General features: G+C 41.9%; 2 protein-coding genes and 1 long non-coding RNA gene across 5 annotated transcripts; 1 reads left to right on the plus strand and 2 right to left on the minus strand.

Annotated features, from left to right (window-relative positions):
• Window positions 1–491: 491 nt before the first annotated feature.
• Window positions 492–2,381, minus strand: GON7 (GON7 subunit of KEOPS complex). The gene is made up of 2 exons (XM_083440675.1): window positions 2,103–2,381; window positions 492–983 (listed from the first exon to the last, which is right to left on the minus strand). Exons 1-2 carry the CDS (start codon window positions 2,287–2,289, stop codon window positions 871–873), a joined length of 300 nt encoding a protein of 99 aa, XP_083296801.1. The 5' UTR covers window positions 2,290–2,381; the 3' UTR covers window positions 492–870.
• A 174-nt stretch (window positions 2,382–2,555) lies between these two features.
• UBR7 (ubiquitin protein ligase E3 component n-recognin 7) lies at window positions 2,556–16,701 on the plus strand. 3 transcript variants are annotated; one of them, XM_083438677.1, is made up of 11 exons: window positions 2,556–2,929; window positions 4,842–4,975; window positions 6,013–6,073; window positions 9,477–9,572; window positions 10,419–10,472; window positions 11,422–11,527; window positions 12,060–12,232; window positions 13,136–13,267; window positions 14,142–14,304; window positions 15,032–15,093; window positions 15,546–16,701. In XM_083438677.1, exons 1-11 carry the CDS (start codon window positions 2,747–2,749, stop codon window positions 15,636–15,638), a joined length of 1,257 nt encoding a protein of 418 aa, XP_083294803.1. In that variant the 5' UTR covers window positions 2,556–2,746; the 3' UTR covers window positions 15,639–16,701. The 3 variants fall into 3 exon arrangements, with proteins under 3 accessions (XP_083294803.1, XP_083294804.1, XP_083294805.1); XM_083438678.1 differs by having other exon boundaries at window positions 13,139–13,267; XM_083438679.1 differs by having other exon boundaries at window positions 2,567–2,929; window positions 12,090–12,232.
• On the minus strand, window positions 7,215–9,477 carry LOC310677881. Its single transcript, XR_014511490.1, has 2 exons — window positions 9,037–9,477; window positions 7,215–7,979 (listed from the first exon to the last, which is right to left on the minus strand). It is a non-coding gene; the product is annotated as an uncharacterized lncRNA (long non-coding RNA).
• Window positions 16,702–17,416: the final 715 nt, after the last annotated feature.

The raw sequence follows: 17,416 nt of genomic DNA on the forward strand, positions 1-17,416 counted from the left end.
CTCTAATGAGAGGATTAGGATATACATAACCACATGCAGGCAGTTTAGCGCAATCAGCTGGCAATTGTGGACACCATTTTCTACTGGTATCTAATCCATCTTGGGAAATTGCTAGATTCTTTGCTACAGCAGTTTCCTACTGGAAATGAATTCTATAGTTCAACTTTTCTCAAGCTAAGTGCAGCTACTGGAAATACTGTGATTCAGCTTCCCCATTTCAGGAAGAATTTGCTCTAAGTGACTTAAAATAGAAGAGGCTCTTTTCTATTTTCCCCTTTTCCACCCCATATATCGCAAAGTATTTTTTACTCATAATTTCTTCTCCCGTTCTTCTTTCATGGTCATACCTTGTTTCCGCTTCCTGTTCCGAAGTGTCATTACTTCCATTCCTCCTGCCTGCTCCTTTTACATTCACTTCTTTCTCTTTTAACAATCTTTCCCCTCTATTACTTCCTTACTTTCTACTCCCAGTTTATTTATGAAGAAAGTCATGAAAATAAACAACTCTTTCTAATTTATTTCAATACCACTACTGGCCCTTTCCCCTCAGAGAAGGGAGATCATTCTTTCTTATATACATGGTCTTTTACTTGGTTGCTTCAGTATTTCACATAATACTCCACAAATGAGCTTCCCTTTTGATTTGTGGTAACGGTAAATAATAAAAAGGACAGTGCATTTCTAGTTTAAAAAGTAGCCCAGAAGTTTCCTCGGGAGGAAAGTGTCTAGAAAAGAAAACTCAAATTCCGTAGAAAAAAACCTGCAGTTTTCATCAGGACTGTTTTAACAAAACATCCCAGAAATTTTCCCAGAGGGAAAGTGTGTATATGATTAAACTCAAGTTCAGTAGAAAAATGTTTGTAGTTTTCATCAGGACTGTGTTTTTATTCGTTTTAATGGTGGTCCGTCAGCACATGCTTTGGCAATGACATGATTTTCTTCTTCTTCATCATCATCATCATCCTGTTCATCATCATAATCACCTAAAAGAAAAAGATTTCATATGAAATCTGCTAAGATAGCTAAACTATTTCCCCATGAATGCCTACACTTAACTTCTCATTCCATTTGCTGAGTTTAACATTTTATGAGGCTGGGTAGCTCAGTTGGTAGAGCACGAGGCTTAGTCCCATGGTTGTGGGTTTGAGCCCCACATTGGGTGTAAGATTCCTGCATTGCAGGGGGCTGGACTAGATGAGCTTTGTAGCCCCATGCAACTCTACAGTTCTATGATTTTCAATTTTTTTATTTTTTTATTTTGGTGTTGCTTGAACTGGGTATAATAAGTCAAGAGATACTAGAATTTGAGTGTACTTTTGCAAGAGGCATGTTCAAGAATTAGAAATGTATATGCAAAGTGTTCGTATACAATGGATGGGAAACTTGTGTGGCCTACCAGATATTGGACTACAACTCTGATCAACCCCACTGATAAGACAGTTTTCTGAGACTATGGTAACTAGTCCAAAGCTTTAGGTCCTCACCAGATCATACAAGAGGTATATTAGCATAGACCTGGTCTGCACATGCAGAATTACATGTTGAGAATAAAGTGGTATAGACTATTGGAATTCTCAAATGGTATTGAACTTAAAGCTCAGGGTAAACCCAGAGACATCAATGTAAATTAGCTAATTATGCCTATTCTACATTTTTATTTTTTTGATTTCACAAAGTCATAGAATTGTAGAGTTGGAAGGGACCCTGAGGATCATCTCGTCCAACCGCCTGCAACCCAGGAATATGCAGCTGTCCCATTACAGGCCCTGAACCTGCAACCTTGGCGTTATCAGCACCACGCTCCAACCAACCCATTGCCCTTTCACCGATTTTATTTATATGCCTCTTTTCCACAACGAGCTGTGCCCAGACATTCAAAACAGAGGACAAATATACAAATACAAACATGGAGACATGTCAGTAAATTCAAAACAGCCAAAATATGAACCGAAAGGCTTTGTTGCGGCATCTGAGGAGGCTCCACCTGCTGCTGATTTCCAAATACCCAAAGGGGCTCTTGGTTGCTAGGAAGCAGGACGAGGCCTCTTTCCTCTCCTCTCGGGCGAGGCGGGAACTCGTGGCCGAGTCCGGGGCCTCCTCACCTCCAGGCCCGGCTCGGTCGCCGGCGCCGCTCTCCTGTTGCACCAGGGGACCAAGCAGCGTGGAGACCTGTTCCCGCAGCTGAGCTAGGCCGCTGAGCAGGCCCCGCAGCTCTCCCGGCGGCTCGCAACGGACCCTCAGCGGCCGCTTCAGCCCGTCGCGGCCCGTCAATTCCGCCCGCAACTCCATCCTCCGCTTCCCCTCTGCCTTTCCCCCGCCCTGGAAACAAGCAGCCAATCCCTAACCGAGGCGGCGGCTTTTCCAACCGCCACTCTGGCCCCGCCTACCCGGCGCACGCGCCTCACTCAACGGCTTACGAGCCCGTTTCATTGTCTTCTCCTCCCGCCTTCGTCTCCTCCCCCTTTTGTGATTGGCTTCCGGAGCTCACGTGGGCCTCGTTGGCGTCGCGTGAACCTCCCTCCCCCCCCCACGCCCTACTTCTCCTTCCTGCTCCTCCCCACCGAGCGCCTTTTATCTCGTAGCGTCTGGGTGGCGGCGGCGCAGGACAGCGGACCCCTCGCTTTCCGCTTCCGGCGTGCGCCGGGCGCTCTCTGGTGGCGGTTTGGCGTTTTCCCGCCTTTTCCTCCCCCTCCTCCTCCCCTTCACCGACCAGGGAGGGAAAGGGAGCTGCGTGCGTTAGTTGAGGATGGAGAAAGAGGCGGCGGCGTCTGGCGCCGGCCTACCAGGCGACGAGGGCGAAGAAGGCGAGAGGAGCGCGGAGGAGCCCGTGGTGTCGCTAGCCGAGGTGCTGGCCGAGAGCGAGGAGCTCGAGAAGGAGGCGCGCGCCGTGCTGGGCGGGAGCGACCACGAGCGCTGCAGCTACTCTCAGGTGAGCCCCGCGGGGGCGAGGAGAGAGGGGCGGGGCCCCGCCAGGTGGGTCTTCCCTTTGCGGCCCCGGAGGGGCTGGGGGGGGCGGCTGAGGTGGTTGGGGGGCGAGGGGAAGCGGGGGCAGAAGGAAAGAGGAATGCCCGCTCCTCTTTATTTCGTTAGTTATTATTTGAAGTAACCCCGCTCCATCGTCGTCATCATCATCATATTATTATTATTATTATTATTATTTATTTTATTGCTTATACTCCGCCCATCTGGCTGGGTTTCCCCAGCCACTCTGCTCAGCCTACTAAAGGTTCATGGACTTTCCGCTCAAATGGATCCCAAAGTGGCTGACAAACAATAAACAAGAGCCTCGCAAGTGCAACGTAAACCCTATAATGCAATTTTTAAAAAGCCATCCGTAGGAACGCATCCGCAGTGGTCAACAAGATGGCAACACGGCGGCCGAGCTCCATTCAGCAGCTACCGAATGTCTTGGTGTTTTTCTCTTCAGCTGACCTCGTGCTTTTGTTAGTTTTGCTTGTTCTTTTTAAAACCCTGTTTGGAAAGGTGGGTGGGATAGGACTCTGTTAACAGATGTGCTTGGATTATAAAGTCAAAGAGTGTATATAGAAAAGGTAGCTAGGCTTTTACACCCGAAAAAAGGTCTTGTGGAGCAATAGTTTCTTGCAGGGCAACCAATTGCGGGGGATCTTTTCTCCATACTTTGGTTTGTTCTTGTGGTCCCATGGTGATCAGACTTGTGGTTAAACGAAATGAAGGGCATGGAATGGTCACTGGAATCTTACTAATGTCTTCTAAAAGATTACAATAAAGGTAAAGGTACCCCTGCCCGACAGGGCTAGTCGTGACCGACTCTAGGGTTGCGCGCACAAATGCCCCCTTTTGCCTGCTCCCTTTTTGCTACAATTTTGAAGTAACTCCGTTCTCACTGCTCCAGGAGTGTATTCTGGCCAGTGATGATCATTCTGAAGCTTGTTGATCATCTGGCTGCATCTCTTGTTTTTCCTCATATTGGCATGCTCCTGGAAAAAAGTTAGGCGTCACATATCTTGGTAGTATCTTGCAGTAACCTCAAGCCGTCTTGCAATAGCTGAAGCAAGGAGGAGGGTGTGTGGGTGTCTTGGTATGTTTGAAAATAAACTGGGATAGCTTTAGACTAAGGTTCATAGACTTAAGATTTAGACTAAGGTTCATGCCTGGCGTGCTCTGGTCCATGGGGTCATGAAGAGTCAGACACAACTAAAAGACTAAACAACAACAAGGTTTATACACCTAAGGGGTACAGAAATACACTGGACAGCGATCCTCATCTGTACATGGTACTCTTTATATACCTTGTTCATTAGGGAAGAAAACCCTGAAATATCAAAATACACTACTTATACATTGCCTGTGAAACAAGGAAGAATTGTGTAAAACAGCAGTGAATGATGGTTGCCTCCTACTGTTGATTAGGCAAGGGCAATTTTGTCCCTTTCCTCTTATTTTGTCTGACTTCCCCCTCCCACCAGTAGCTTGTTATCTAGATAATGAAAATATGGGATTATTTGGAAGCTTATTTATACTGCAGTGCACTTATACAACACCATGTAACACCCTGGTCCTTTTGTTCCCTTTTCAGAAACAAACTTGGCATGGAGTATACAGCATTTTCTGGCTGCCAGTTATTTTAGCTGCCTAAGTGAAATTTCTAATGTGGACACATATTATTGGCTGAATCTGAAATAATCAGTCCTAAGTTGTAGGATACAGCTGCTTGAGAACATGGGAGCCATTATGGAATCTCCTTTGAAAATGAAAGCTGGATTTGGTTTCTGTACACAGAATTCAATTTTGTTCAAATTCAAATTCCCAGACTGGCATTCCCCAACATCTCCATTTTTATGCTGCTGTCTCTTTTCCAGGGAGCTGTAAAGAGGCAAGCCTTGTATGCCTGCAGTACGTGCACGCCGCCAGGAGAAGAACCAGCAGGGATCTGTCTAGCATGCAGTTATGAATGTCATGGCACCCACAAGTTATTTGAGCTGTATACAAAAAGGTAACATTAATTGATTGATTGATTGATTGATTGATTGAATTTATATCCCACACCCTGAAGGAGCCCAGGGTGACAAACAGATCTACAGTTTTAAAAACAGATCTACAGTTTTAAGAACATTATAAATCAGTTTAATTTTTTTAAAAAAACAGTTACAGTTAAAACCTTCTAAAATCAGTTATTCCATCCAGTGATCTCAGGGTTGCCAGCAATAGTAATACCGAAAATCAAATTTGTTTCCTCTACTGTACAACATTAATGCAGCTAAACTAAATGCAGGCTGCATTTTAATGTTTTAATTATTTTAATCTTGTTTTTAAGTTGTATTTCAATCAACTTGTTTTTATTATTGGTTGTTAGCCGCCCTGAGCCCGGTCTTGGCTGGGGAGGGCAGGGTATAAATAAAATTTATTATTATTATTAAACTAGAATTGCCATTTTGTTGCCACTGTAACTCTTTTATACAATCAGTGGCGGAGAGCAGGTGGGGGCATGGCTGGGGCGTGTCCTGGGGGCATGGCATGCCACCTGTGGGGGCATGGCGTCCAGCACGGGTGGGGGGGGGCAGCTGCGATGGCACCCCACCGGGATCGTGCTGTCGGAGGCAGTGCGCTCCCCCACACTCCTCTTCCTCTGCCAGTGTATACAAGAATGCTTTGAAACTCAGGATTGTAACTGCGAGAAAAATGTTACTGAGGTTTAGCAGACATAGAAAACTATTGGATATGTTAGGTTTAAAAGAAAAACCTTTGGCTGCAGCTGTTTGTTTATTAGCCTCCAATGAGACAACCAAAATAAGTAGTGCTATGGGCTCACCAAAATGACATGTTCTTGTTCATGATAGTATAATAATCATCAAATTTGTAAATCAAATGTCTGCTTTGATAAAAACCTTTTTGGGTGTGGTTGAATGATCCTGGTCAGAAGTAGGGATTTTTCATCCATTTATTAATACAGTTAACTTTCCTGAGATATAACTGATGTTCCTAAAACTAAAAAAAGCCCTGTCGGAACTCTGGCTCTTTTTCTCCTCTTAGAAACTTCCGCTGTGATTGTGGAAACAGCAAATTCAAAAATTTGCAATGCAAACTATTTCCAGTAAGTATAATTCTGTTTCCTTTTTGGAGTGTAATTGTAGCTAAACTCTTGTTTCTTTAGTGTGAGAACTTTTACTTGTAATTTCTTTTCTCCTCCCTCTCACAAACATGCATTTCAAAAGTGAGATTGAAATGAATTTTGCAAAGTTCTTAATAGCTGTTAGCCCAGGCTAGCTTTATTTAGTGTCTAGTGACCTTCATGGGTCAGTTCATTGCAGATGTGGACCCACATCCAGATGCCCCTTCACATCTGGATTGACTCTGCATGGAAATGCAGATTTCATTTGCTGGCTTATAAAAATGGTGCCTACTAGGGCTGTGCTATAAATCGCCATATTCTTGAATATAGTGTATTGAAATAACATTGTGATATGTGTTTCAACAATGCAATATACTGGTGAACAAAAGGTGGAGACTTAACAGCTTCCCAGGGGGTAGCTCAGCTGAACAGATACTTTACAGATACTTTGCAGATAATTTGCTGGCACCAACTCTTCAGCTTTGTTTGCTCTCTCCCTCCTCCCTCCTAAATGATGATAAGCCCTCACACAAACCAGCAAACTCTTTCATCTTCACAGGTATCTTTCCACTTAAAGGTAAAGGGACCTCTGACAATTAAGTTTAGTTGCGAACAACTCTGGGGTTGCGGTGCTCATCTCGCTTTACAGGCCGAAGGAGCCAGCGTTTGTCCGCTTCCACAGACAGTTTTTCTGGGTCATGTGGCCAGCATGACTAAGCCGCTTCTGGCGAAACCAGAGCAGTGCATGGAAACACCATTTACCTTCCCGCAAGAGCGGTACCTATTTATCCTTGCACTGCGTGCTTTCGAATTGCTAGGTTGGCAGGAGCTGGGACTGAACAATGGGAGCTCACCCCGTCGCGGGGATTCGAACTGCTGACATTTCAATTGGCAAGCCCATGTGGCACAGTGGTTTAACCCACAGCTCCACCCAGGTCTTTCCACTTAGGGCTCAGCTAATTATGCAGAGCCTGCCAACAATTTAGGAGGGACCACCTATGGCTAGACAATGAAGATCCAGCAATCAAAGATCCAGCTGCAAAATAAAAGAAAGTAAACAAAACTAGAAAGCACATCTTTTTTCCTCACATTCCCTCCCCCCCCCCCCCGGGAAGAGTTTTCATTTTTATTTTTTAGTGGTGTTTATGTTGTTGGTTCCCCCTTAAATAACTTTCCTCCATATCAAAAAGGAAGGGTTTTTTTTTTATTTAAAGGAAACTGTCTTTTTGCTTGCTTGCCCTCCCTCCCATTGATAAAAAGAGATTGGTGGGATGAGAGCTTTTGAGGATTTCCTTCTGTGTGGGGGGTGGGGATGGAGGGGAGAAGATTTAGCTGGCTGCCTTGTGCTGAAATGGGAGAATGATGGGGAGGGTGTTTTTCAGTAACTAGTGCAAGCTCATGTGTGTCTACTCACAAGTAAGCCCTACTGAATTCAATGAGGCTTACTCCCAGGAAAGTAGAAGTAAGTTCAGTTGAACTCTGTGAGGCTTACACATGCATAGATTCCACTTAGACCTCTGAGTGGGGTAGCAGATTCAACCTGAGTAGTAAATCACTTGAATTAGTTGAAAATTATATGGAAGTGTATTTAATATTTTTATTAAAACTACTACTACTTTACATTTTAAGGCCCTCCACCGCAGCAGGGAGTCTCGTCAAGGCCCTTGGCTGCTGTGGGGAAGCGTGGCGCACCCTCCGCTGCTGCAGGGAGGTTGGGCGGAACCATTTTCCAACAAGGTCCTCCTCCATCGCCAATATATGTTGGGATATATTGAGATACAGTGATATTTAGCTGGTGATATATTGTGATGTTAAAAATCAAATATCGCCCATCCCTAGTGTGTACACTGTTGTCTGTAAACATGATATTAATGTGCTTTTTATTAACCTGCTGGAGGAAGAAGTGCAAATGCCATCCTCAGATTATTCAGAAGGAAAGGAGCTGGTTTTCTCCCGATGGCCCTAAAAGTTTTTCAGGCAAAATCCTTAGCTCAACTCCTGTATGGTTCTCAAATTAGCCCCTCTGCCAACCTTAAGACCCTTGAAACAGTACAATCAAAATTCTTAAGATCATTATTTGCTACCCCAAGGTGTACACCTAATGCAGTCTTAAGGCAAGAGGCAGGACTGCCCAGAGTGGAATTAAAAGTCTGGGAGCAAGCAATATCCCTCTGGCTGAAAATCCATTACAATCCTAAGGGCCTGTTACCTTGCTACCTGGCCGCAGTTCCCTATCCTCCTTGGCTTATGCAAATAACTAATAAGATCAAACAAATTGGCCTAAACCCTGAAAATCTTTTTATTGGAACTCTGAATAAGGCAAAAGCAATTATCACTCAGAGACTTTACGATGTCGAATTACAACAGGAAGACGCCCTACTCCCAGAGACGTATAGATGTTTAAAAACTTGGCCTAATTTTGCAGCTGCCCCTTACTTAACCAACATCACTAACGAAGCTTATAGATGGGCTTTCTCTAGAGCCCGCTTTGAGACAATGCCCTCAGCAGTGCTGTACGGCAAATTCACGCGGGTACCAATGCATGCGCGTCTCTGCCCCTGTATGTCCAATAAGGTAGAATCTGTCACTCACATCCTTCTATTTTGCAAATTTTATAGTGAAGAACGAGTTCAACTTATCTTGCCGCTTTTATCAAAATTTATACCCCTACAACATTATTTGGAATCCTCCCCCGAAACTCTACGAAAATACCTTCTGGAAGATTCCTCAAGCTCAATATCATATGAGGTGGCCAAATTTTGCACTTTAGTAATCAGGAAGCGTAAATCCCCACTGTTGAATGACACACTGCGAAGTTCTTTTATGTAATCCTTTTTTCTTCTTTTCTCTTTTCTGATGTCATTGTTGATTTCCTTTTGTCTGATCTTATGGTGTTTAGTGTTACTGGCTTTTGCCGCAATAAAACTTGGAAACTTGGAATTAACCTGCTGGACTCAAGTACTTGGAGAAATATGAGTGTGCTTTTTAATGTAGGACACAGCTTGCAATCCAGAGATGGCATCTGAGTCAGATGGGCACATTGAGTCTCCATTAACTTCAATTGAGGGAACTCTATTCTTTTTCTTTTATTTGACTCTGCCTTCAAGGAAAAAAACAGTTCATCCTCTTTCTCTTCTGATTACCTCAATTTCTTTCCCTTCCAAAATCTCAAAGGTTTATAGAGTATATAAATTTTTCAGGCTTGAAGTGAGATTCAATAAGGGACATGTGATATGCATTTAATATGCCTGGACATAATAGCAAAGTTTAGCTTTCTGGGATGGCTAAAAGTAAGATACACACCATAATTTAACGGTTTTTATTTCTAGAGTATTTGTTTTCCTCTTGTATTTTGTTTAAGACATATGTCCTAACTTATTTCTAGGAGAAGGCAATGGTGAATCCAGCAAATAAATATAACGATAACTTCTTTGGATTATATTGTGTTTGTAAAAGACCTTACCCAGATCCTGATGATGAGGTAAGATGCTGACGTCTTGTACATGCAAATATTTTTATATGCGTGCAGTTCTAGTAAGTTTTAGTAACTTTACTATGTTTTAAAATAAGCAAAAAGAGATGTTTGTCAGAGGTAGTTGGTGGAAAATAAAGCTCCGCAATATGTACAGTGCTACTGATCATGTGCCATGACGCAAGAAATTGCACAAACTGGCAACATCAGGGTATTTTTTATGCAGGGAATTTCATCGTGTTCTCTAGGCTTACCCAGTGCCAAATTGACTTTTCATAATGTTGGAACTTGGAGCCATCCATTATAGCTAAATGTTGGAAGATTGAAAACAGACAGAATAAGTATTACTCACACGGTGTTTAGTTAAATTATGGAGTTCACTACAGTGGTACCTCGGGTTAAGAACTTGATTCGTTCTGGAGGTCCGTTCTTAACCTGAAACTGTTCTTAACCTGACATACCACTTTAGCTAATGGGGCCTTCTGCTGCCGCTGTGCTGCCACTGCGCGATTTCTGTTCTCATCCTGAAGCAAAGTTCTTAAACCGAGGTACTATTTCTGGGTTAGTGGAGCCTGTAACCTGAAGCGTCTGTAACCCGAGGTACCACTGTATTAGAAAATGTAGTGATGGTAGTGTCCCCTAAGGTAATTGGGACCCTAACAATTTAAGGCTTTAAAAGTTAAAACCATGGAAATGAATCTGCAGGCAGGGCAGATGTTTTAATATAGGTGATTGAGGAGATTGCTATCTCAAGCTTCTCAATAAGCAAATTACAGCACCATTTTGCACTCGTTGAACCATCTTCAAAGGTAGCCTGACGAAGATAATTTTGTAATATTTTGGCTCTATTTTTAGATTCCAGATGAAATGATCCAGTGCATAGTTTGTGAAGACTGGTTTCATGGAAGGGTAAGCCCATGTAATAAAATCACTTCATTAAATGGAAAGGGTTGGAAATGTTAAAGTGATAAATTTAACCTGTCAGACCAGATTTTCTAACTTGGACAGGGCTCGCTTCCTCAGCCTCCTTAATTCAAAATAATTGCATAGATCCCTCAAGCAATACTCTGGAATAATTGAGTTTATGTTGCAAACCTATACACTTAAAACTGTTTACAGTTGGATAGTTAAATCTCCTCCTTATTGGAATAGGCAATGTTTAGATGAAGTTTAGGCATTACATGTTCTAGTAAGGATGAAAGATTGTAAAATAAAGTTAACCCTTCATTTACACAAATGCCTGGGTCACACTGTATGCCATGGGCAGAGGTAAGATTAGGGGTGCTCTCTACATTAAATATGGAGGAATATTTGATTCTCAATTTCTAATTAGATTGCTGAATTTCTGGATTCTAAGCTAAGCTCTTCTTTCTCCCCCATCCCTCCCAGGGGGAAATTAGGAGTGGATTTTTGTGTGAAAGGACTGTGAACTCAGTTGATATTAAAACAACTCCTGAGCTGAACATAATATAATAATAATTTATTATTTATACCTCTGCCCATCTGGCTGGGTTTCCCCAGCCACTCTGTGCTCAGAGACACACTGTTACTTAATTTGGAGTGCTACAACTCTCCCAACAGTTTGACGTCACCCCCAGAGGCGCACTCCTCCATTCTTTCCCGAGACAGATGAATGCCACCAGTTCACTCCTATGGACTATTTTGTACCCAACTTCGTTTCTAATAAAACACCAACTTCTAAAGATTCCATAAGTCTGGGGTCTGTTCGTACCTAGTTTAGAGTGTAAAGAAGAAAAAAGATGTGTTCCAGTGCTTGAGGATCACTGGTTTCCCATTTTGTTGTTGAAGAATAATTTGTTAATATGTGTTTCCCGTGTGTTCTCATTTCCACCTCCAGCATCTTGGTGCAATCCCTCCAGATAGTGGGGACTTTCACGAAATGGTGTGTCAGGCTTGCATGGATCGTTGCCCTTTCCTGTGGGCATATGCCTCAGAGATAGCAGGTGAGGAGAATAAGGGCAGCTGTTGTGCTAATATTTTTAACCTGCAGCAGAAGCTCAGCCTCGCTAATGCAAGTTTTTGATTTTACCCATCTTAGTTTCATTAAAATTACCGCAACTTGGACTTGTTTAGGTTGCAGCAGTTTTAATATTGGCTGAGTGAATTGTGCTCTGAGATTTCTTAATGTTAGGTATAGTGTATCACCTGACCTTTTTTGGTGGGTAATAAAAATTAATAATTTTATTATTTATACCCTGCCCATCTGACTGGGTTTCCCTAGCCACTCTGGGCAGCTTACATAATATATAAAACATAATAAAGCATGAAACATTAAAAACTTCCCGATACAGGGCTGCCTTCAGAAATCTTCTAAAAGTTGTATAGTTCTTCATCTCCTTGACATCTGAAGGGAGGGTATTCCACAGGGAGGGCGCTACTACCGAGACAGAAATAACGTTTCATGTTTTTGAGAATGAAATAACATTTTGTAGCGCAGGCATGCCAATATTAGGTGTGGGTGTCTGTCTTTTGCAGTTCACACTGTGACCAAAGTTACTCCTGCAGCTGAAGATCAAGTTGTGCTGAATGTTGAAGAAACTGAAGAAATAAAAAAAGAAAATGGTATAGATAATCAAATAAAGACGGAAGAAGAAAAAGCAGCACACAATAATGAGCCATCCACCAGCTCTGCCTCTGAGTGTTCTGAGGTAAGCTTTGCATTTATTCTTTTGTGGTTTATGGTCAAAATCTTTCTTTTGTTTGTGCTCAGAGCAAGAGAATAATTGTTATTTATTTATTTTGTCTAGCTGGTTATTACAAAGATAAAATATATAAAATAGAATAAAAATGGAATAAAATGCTTCACGCATTGACTTTCTGTTAAGGGACAGGTCTTCCTACAGCTCTGAAAAATTGGCCTGTTTTACCCATACAAAGGCAATTTTTAGGAGAAAGGTTTGTGTCAAAACTATGTGAGCATGTAACTCTTTGTGAAGCATGTAAATTCATGTAATTCAGCTAATTACCTGCCAGACAAACACACCGTTTTGTGTGTATGAGCAACCTAGTGTCCAAGCCATCCGGGAACTGCCTGACACCAGTAGCTACATGTGCAACTGGGCAATGTAACAGGAACCCCAGACTCAAAATAATTATATGTTGTATCCAGTGTTTGTAGACCCACTGAAATTGATGGAAGTAACTAACATGGATCTGTTAATTTTAATGGGTCTTTTCTGAGTAGAACATAGTTGGATACCTTCATAAGTGGGTCTGAAATGAACAGAAAGATTCATGTCAAATGTGCCTGTAGAGTCAGAAAGCAAGTATTAGAAGGATTATTTCCGGTGCTACAGTGTTTGTGCATTTTTTGGCTGAGAAAACGAGAACTGTGAGCTCCTCTTTTTGCAGGATTTATCCAAATGAGGTTTTTTTTCAATACAATGTCTAGGAAGAACATGAAGGCTAATGTATTTTGGGAACCTCAGGAGGAATAAATGGAGTTAGGCTTGGTGAGGTATTTGCTACTCTGCTTGTTTTCCTGGTTCCCTAGACTTCAATTCAAGTCTGACCCTCATGTGCATATTCCATTTTTTCCTTTCATTTTGCAGCAGACAGTTAAGAAAGAAGAATCCACCTGCAGATTCCAAGAACTTAAAGCCAAGCAGTATGTACAGAAGAACAGGGCCACCTTTTGGCCACACAACTGGCGAAGCAAATTGTGCACCTGCAAAGAATGTATGGTATGTATTTTTGAAAATCTCCAATTTTCATGTTTGCTTTAGAACTATCTAGAATGCAGTTCACCTATGAACTTGCAAGTGGCTGAATAAAAATGGAAGGAGTGGGAAAGCGTAAACCTGCGAGACTTAACCTGTTTTTGTCTGAAAAAATATAATGAATTATGTCGGGCAGGTTACAAAAAAGAGTGATGCTTGCTTGTAATTTGTCTATTCATTTGATTCACAATTGGAGTCTCTCTTCTAGTCCTCAAATTTCAAAGCTCTATGCATACATGTGGGAAGAGGAAGTAGAGGAGAAATGTCCCTTTTTTGCTTTTCCTCTTCTACAGCTGTTCTTGTCCTTTAATTCTTAATCCTGTGTGGATGTTTGCTGGCTTTGCATGCAGATATGTTTGCTGGCCTTGTATCCCATTACCTAGGTTTCCTTGCCTGGCTCCATTTGTCACTTCCACCTTTTGTTGGCTTGCGTTGAAATTTGCAAGCTCCAGCTGCACATTGTTACCTCTTCCTTTGAGGTATTTGGAAATATTTAAGGTGGTAGTCAAATAAGTTTGAGCATAACTAATTTAGGTTCATGAATTTCAGTGGGTCTAGTCTGAGTAACACTTAGTAACTTTTCCCCCCAAGAAGGGAAGTGTATATTATTGATAGATTGCACTTGTACACCAGAGGCTCCCAGAGTGGCTTGCATAAACGGGTCAGGAAGGGAAGAGTAAAACAAATGGAGCTGGACTGTCATAGCAGAGGTGATAGAGTGAGCCCTGCTTCCTATGTATCCCATTCATAGAATGGCTGCCCTGAGGTGCCGGTTGAGGGAGAAGAGGCCAAGGTGTTCAATTCATTTCTGTATTTAAAATAAACCTTTGCTTTTTAGAGAATGTATTGTGACTTGGAAGTCCCATTTCTAACAGAGGAATGTGATACAGTATTAGCCTATGAGAATAAAGGGTCAAGTGACCAGGAAGCAGACAGAAGAGATCCTCTAATGGACACACTTAGCAGCATGAATAGAGTCCAGCAGGTGGAGCTAATCAGTGGTAAGTGATGGATATTTTATACTTTTTACCCAATGAGCAGATGTGGGAGGGCACCAGGTTGGGGAATGCTTAGGCAGAATGTTGTGCAGAATGCAGCAGCTTGGTTTTAGACTGCTGGTCATAGAATCATAGTGTTGAAGGGAGCCCCAGGGTCATCTAGTCCAACCTCATTCAATACTGGAATCTCAGCTGAAGCATCCATGACAGATGACCATCCAACCTCTGCTTAAAAACCTCTAAGGAAGGAGAATCCACCTGCTGAACAGCTCTTAACGTCAGAACGCTCTTTCTGATGTTGAGTTGGAATCTTCTTTATTTTAACTTGAATCCATGGTTCAAATCCTACCCTCTGGAGCAGGAGAAAGGAAACTTGCTCCATCATAAGGCTTGGTATTCCAGACCCTTGATCATCTTGCTTGCCCTTCTCTGCACGTGTTCCATCTTGTCAATATCCTCCTTAAATTGTGGTGCACAGAACTGAACACAGTACTCTGTGTAGTCTGGCCAATGCTCAATAGATTGGTACTGTTACTTCCCTTGAATGGAAAATCCATGCTGAACTAAGTTGATATGTTGAGCAAAAAAGCAGACCAGAGGAGCAGGGAGGTAGAGGAGCAGTATGAGTCTTGGACCATATTTGGTTGCAATTAGTCAGCTAAATGGGAGAAAAACAATCCATTAAGTAAATTCACAACTACAGTAACACAGTATTTTTTTTAAAATCCAGAATACAATGACTTGAAAACAGAACTGACGGACTATTTGAGAAGATTTGCGAATGACGGAACAGTAAGTATATAACTCCATAGCGATTCTCTTTTGTTGATTTACAGATTAATCATACTCGGTTGTAACAGGATTGGAAGGTAATAAGGCTTTTAGGCTTAGGTCCTCAGTTTCTCAGGTCACTCATAAAGCTCACTGGTGACCTTGGGCCATATCTTCCTCATAGAAGTGTTTTAAGGATGTTAATGGAGGTAAGAGGAATTTGTGTATTAGCTATCATGAGCCCTTAGGAGGAATTAAGCCATTTTTCAGAACAGACTCTAATTCATTTTAAAGTGTAATGTCTCAAAATGACCTTTAGTAGTTTGACTTTCAAAACCTTGTTTAGCATCCCAAATAAAATGCCTTGATTTCTGCCCTATTAGCGACCACCATGCTTTTCATCCAGGCCTTAACTTACATTTAAAATGTGTCAATTCCATTATTTTCTTCCACCAACTTTTACTTGCCACCAGGTTGTTAAGAGAGAAGACATTCAGCAGTTTTTTGAAGAATTTCAGTCTCGGAAGAGGAGGAGAACAGACCGGATGCAGTACTACTGTAGCTAGACTGGCCTGGAAATCGAAGGACAAGTTTTTTGCTACCCCTTTTCATTCTTCCCTCCCTTCTGATTTAATTCAACTACCTGTTCATCTTGGCTTTTGTCCTATAAGGCAATGCTTGCTGCTTTACAGCTTAAACATGTGCTCTAATTTCATGGCAGCTGTGCTGAAAATTAACAAGATCATGGTTGCATAAAAATGCCAATTAATTTGTGTTGAAGGAATTGGGGATGGGGTTAGTGTCCAAAGGTATATACTTAGAAAAAGATTAACAAGCCTTCTAAACAGCTGTAGGTGATGAATCATTCTTCAATTGGTTAAAAGAAAAACCTAAATCACTGACTGAAGTTTACAGAACAATGTTCTTAATCAGGGTACCCCTTTTTCTTGCAGATCTGTTTTTAAAATAAGAATTCATACCTGTTCAATTTAAGTACACCCTCTTATTAATTTCTAGTACAAATCATGTTCTGTAGGCATTTTGCTTGTTTAAGAGAGTGAATATGGGATTAGAATGTGGGTTAATGAACCTCTCATTGAATGAAGTATAAATTCTAGCTAAACTTTGAAATGAACAGACTGACACATGCAAATTCCAGATAATATTTCCTTGATAACTCCTACTGTATAGCAGCTTTTTACAATGAAATTACTGTAAATGTTAATTTCCTGCCCCCACAGAATGTAAATACATTGGTTGCTGCAGGATGCTACTAGGTTATCATTGTACTTTTTAGACTGCAAGGAATCTCTGGCTTGGAAGCTTATATAATGTAATTGTTCTAGTTTGTATATGTTTCAGAGGGGTAGCCTACAAAGGTATTTACCCACCTGTAAAATAATGAACTTGTGATCTTTTTGTAATAATTTTAGATAATAAAACCAAGGCAAGAATATTGTAAATAATGTTAAAACCAATGTTCAGAAGCAGTTTTCTTATTAGTGCTCAACTTAATGATCTAATTATTCAAGCAAATCTTAAATGTGTGTATTCAGAACCCTTAAAGCGATGTCTTCTTCTGCCACCACTTGGTTTTTTTAATCTCAATAAAGCAGTTGGTTGTCATTAGTGATGTTGCTAAATTTTGGAATGATTGTGCCTGTTCAAAAACTTTTGCAAATATGGTTTACTCAGAGTTGCCTCATTTTCGTTCCAGCAGCCTGAAGAGGATAGTTCCTACTCAGTCTGGTTTGAAACAAGATAATGGTAGGCTTGCTCTAGAGATTATGGGCTCCTAGAGACATAATGCAAGATTTGCTTATGGCAGAGCAAGCAGGTGTTTGATAGCCACGCTTCTAGTCTCATCAATGTTAGTATGCTATTACTGTATCAGCTAGTTGAATGCCAACATCACTTGTCTTTGCATGTGGCTTGTGGCTTCCCTCACTTGGCTCTGCTACCCCCCCCCCCAATAGTAGCTGCTGCAGGAAGCTGCTGCAGCTGCGGAGAAAAGGATTAACCCTCCCCCCCTTCCAAATATGTAGGCAACAACCTTCCATGGATAACTGTGAAGATTCCCTTGCCCAAGCACGCTGTTGCAATATGTCTTATGCTCAAAGAAGGGAGGCAACAGTGGGGTGGGGTAATATGCCCATACTAGAGCAGTTTGCTTGGGGTGACTAGGCTGCATTGTGAGAGAATTTAAAGGAATGTTAAGTAGGAGAATGGGGTACATGCTAGTGATAGTGGAATGGCTGTGGCCTTGCTCACTTTTAGATGCAGCCTTGCCTTTCCACTGGCATGTAACCATAATGTTTCCCATGGACAGCACACACCCTTCTTT

The sequence above is a fragment of the Podarcis tiliguerta genome (genome assembly GCF_965153285.1).
Source record: "Podarcis tiliguerta genome assembly, chromosome: 1".
Taxonomy (NCBI): domain Eukaryota; kingdom Metazoa; phylum Chordata; class Lepidosauria; order Squamata; family Lacertidae; genus Podarcis; species Podarcis tiliguerta.

What these genes read in the sequence shown, in the direction of transcription:
- GON7 (XM_083440675.1), bottom strand. Translation starts at nt 2,289, where the DNA reads ATGGAGTTGCGGGCGGAATTGACGGGCCGCGACGGGCTGAAGCGGCCG. An exon ending in CGACCGAGCCGGGCCTGGAG is followed by an intron (nt 984 to 2,102) that starts GTGAGGAGGCCC and finishes TTTTTCTTTTAG; the next exon opens with GTGATTATGATGATGAACAG.
- UBR7 (XM_083438677.1), top strand. Translation starts at nt 2,747, where the DNA reads ATGGAGAAAGAGGCGGCGGCGTCTGGCGCCGGCCTACCAGGCGACGAG. An exon ending in AGCGCTGCAGCTACTCTCAG is followed by an intron (nt 2,930 to 4,841) that starts GTGAGCCCCGCG and finishes TCTCTTTTCCAG; the next exon opens with GGAGCTGTAAAGAGGCAAGC. An exon ending in GCAGGTGGAGCTAATCAGTG is followed by an intron (nt 14,305 to 15,031) that starts GTAAGTGATGGA and finishes TTTAAAATCCAG; the next exon opens with AATACAATGACTTGAAAACA.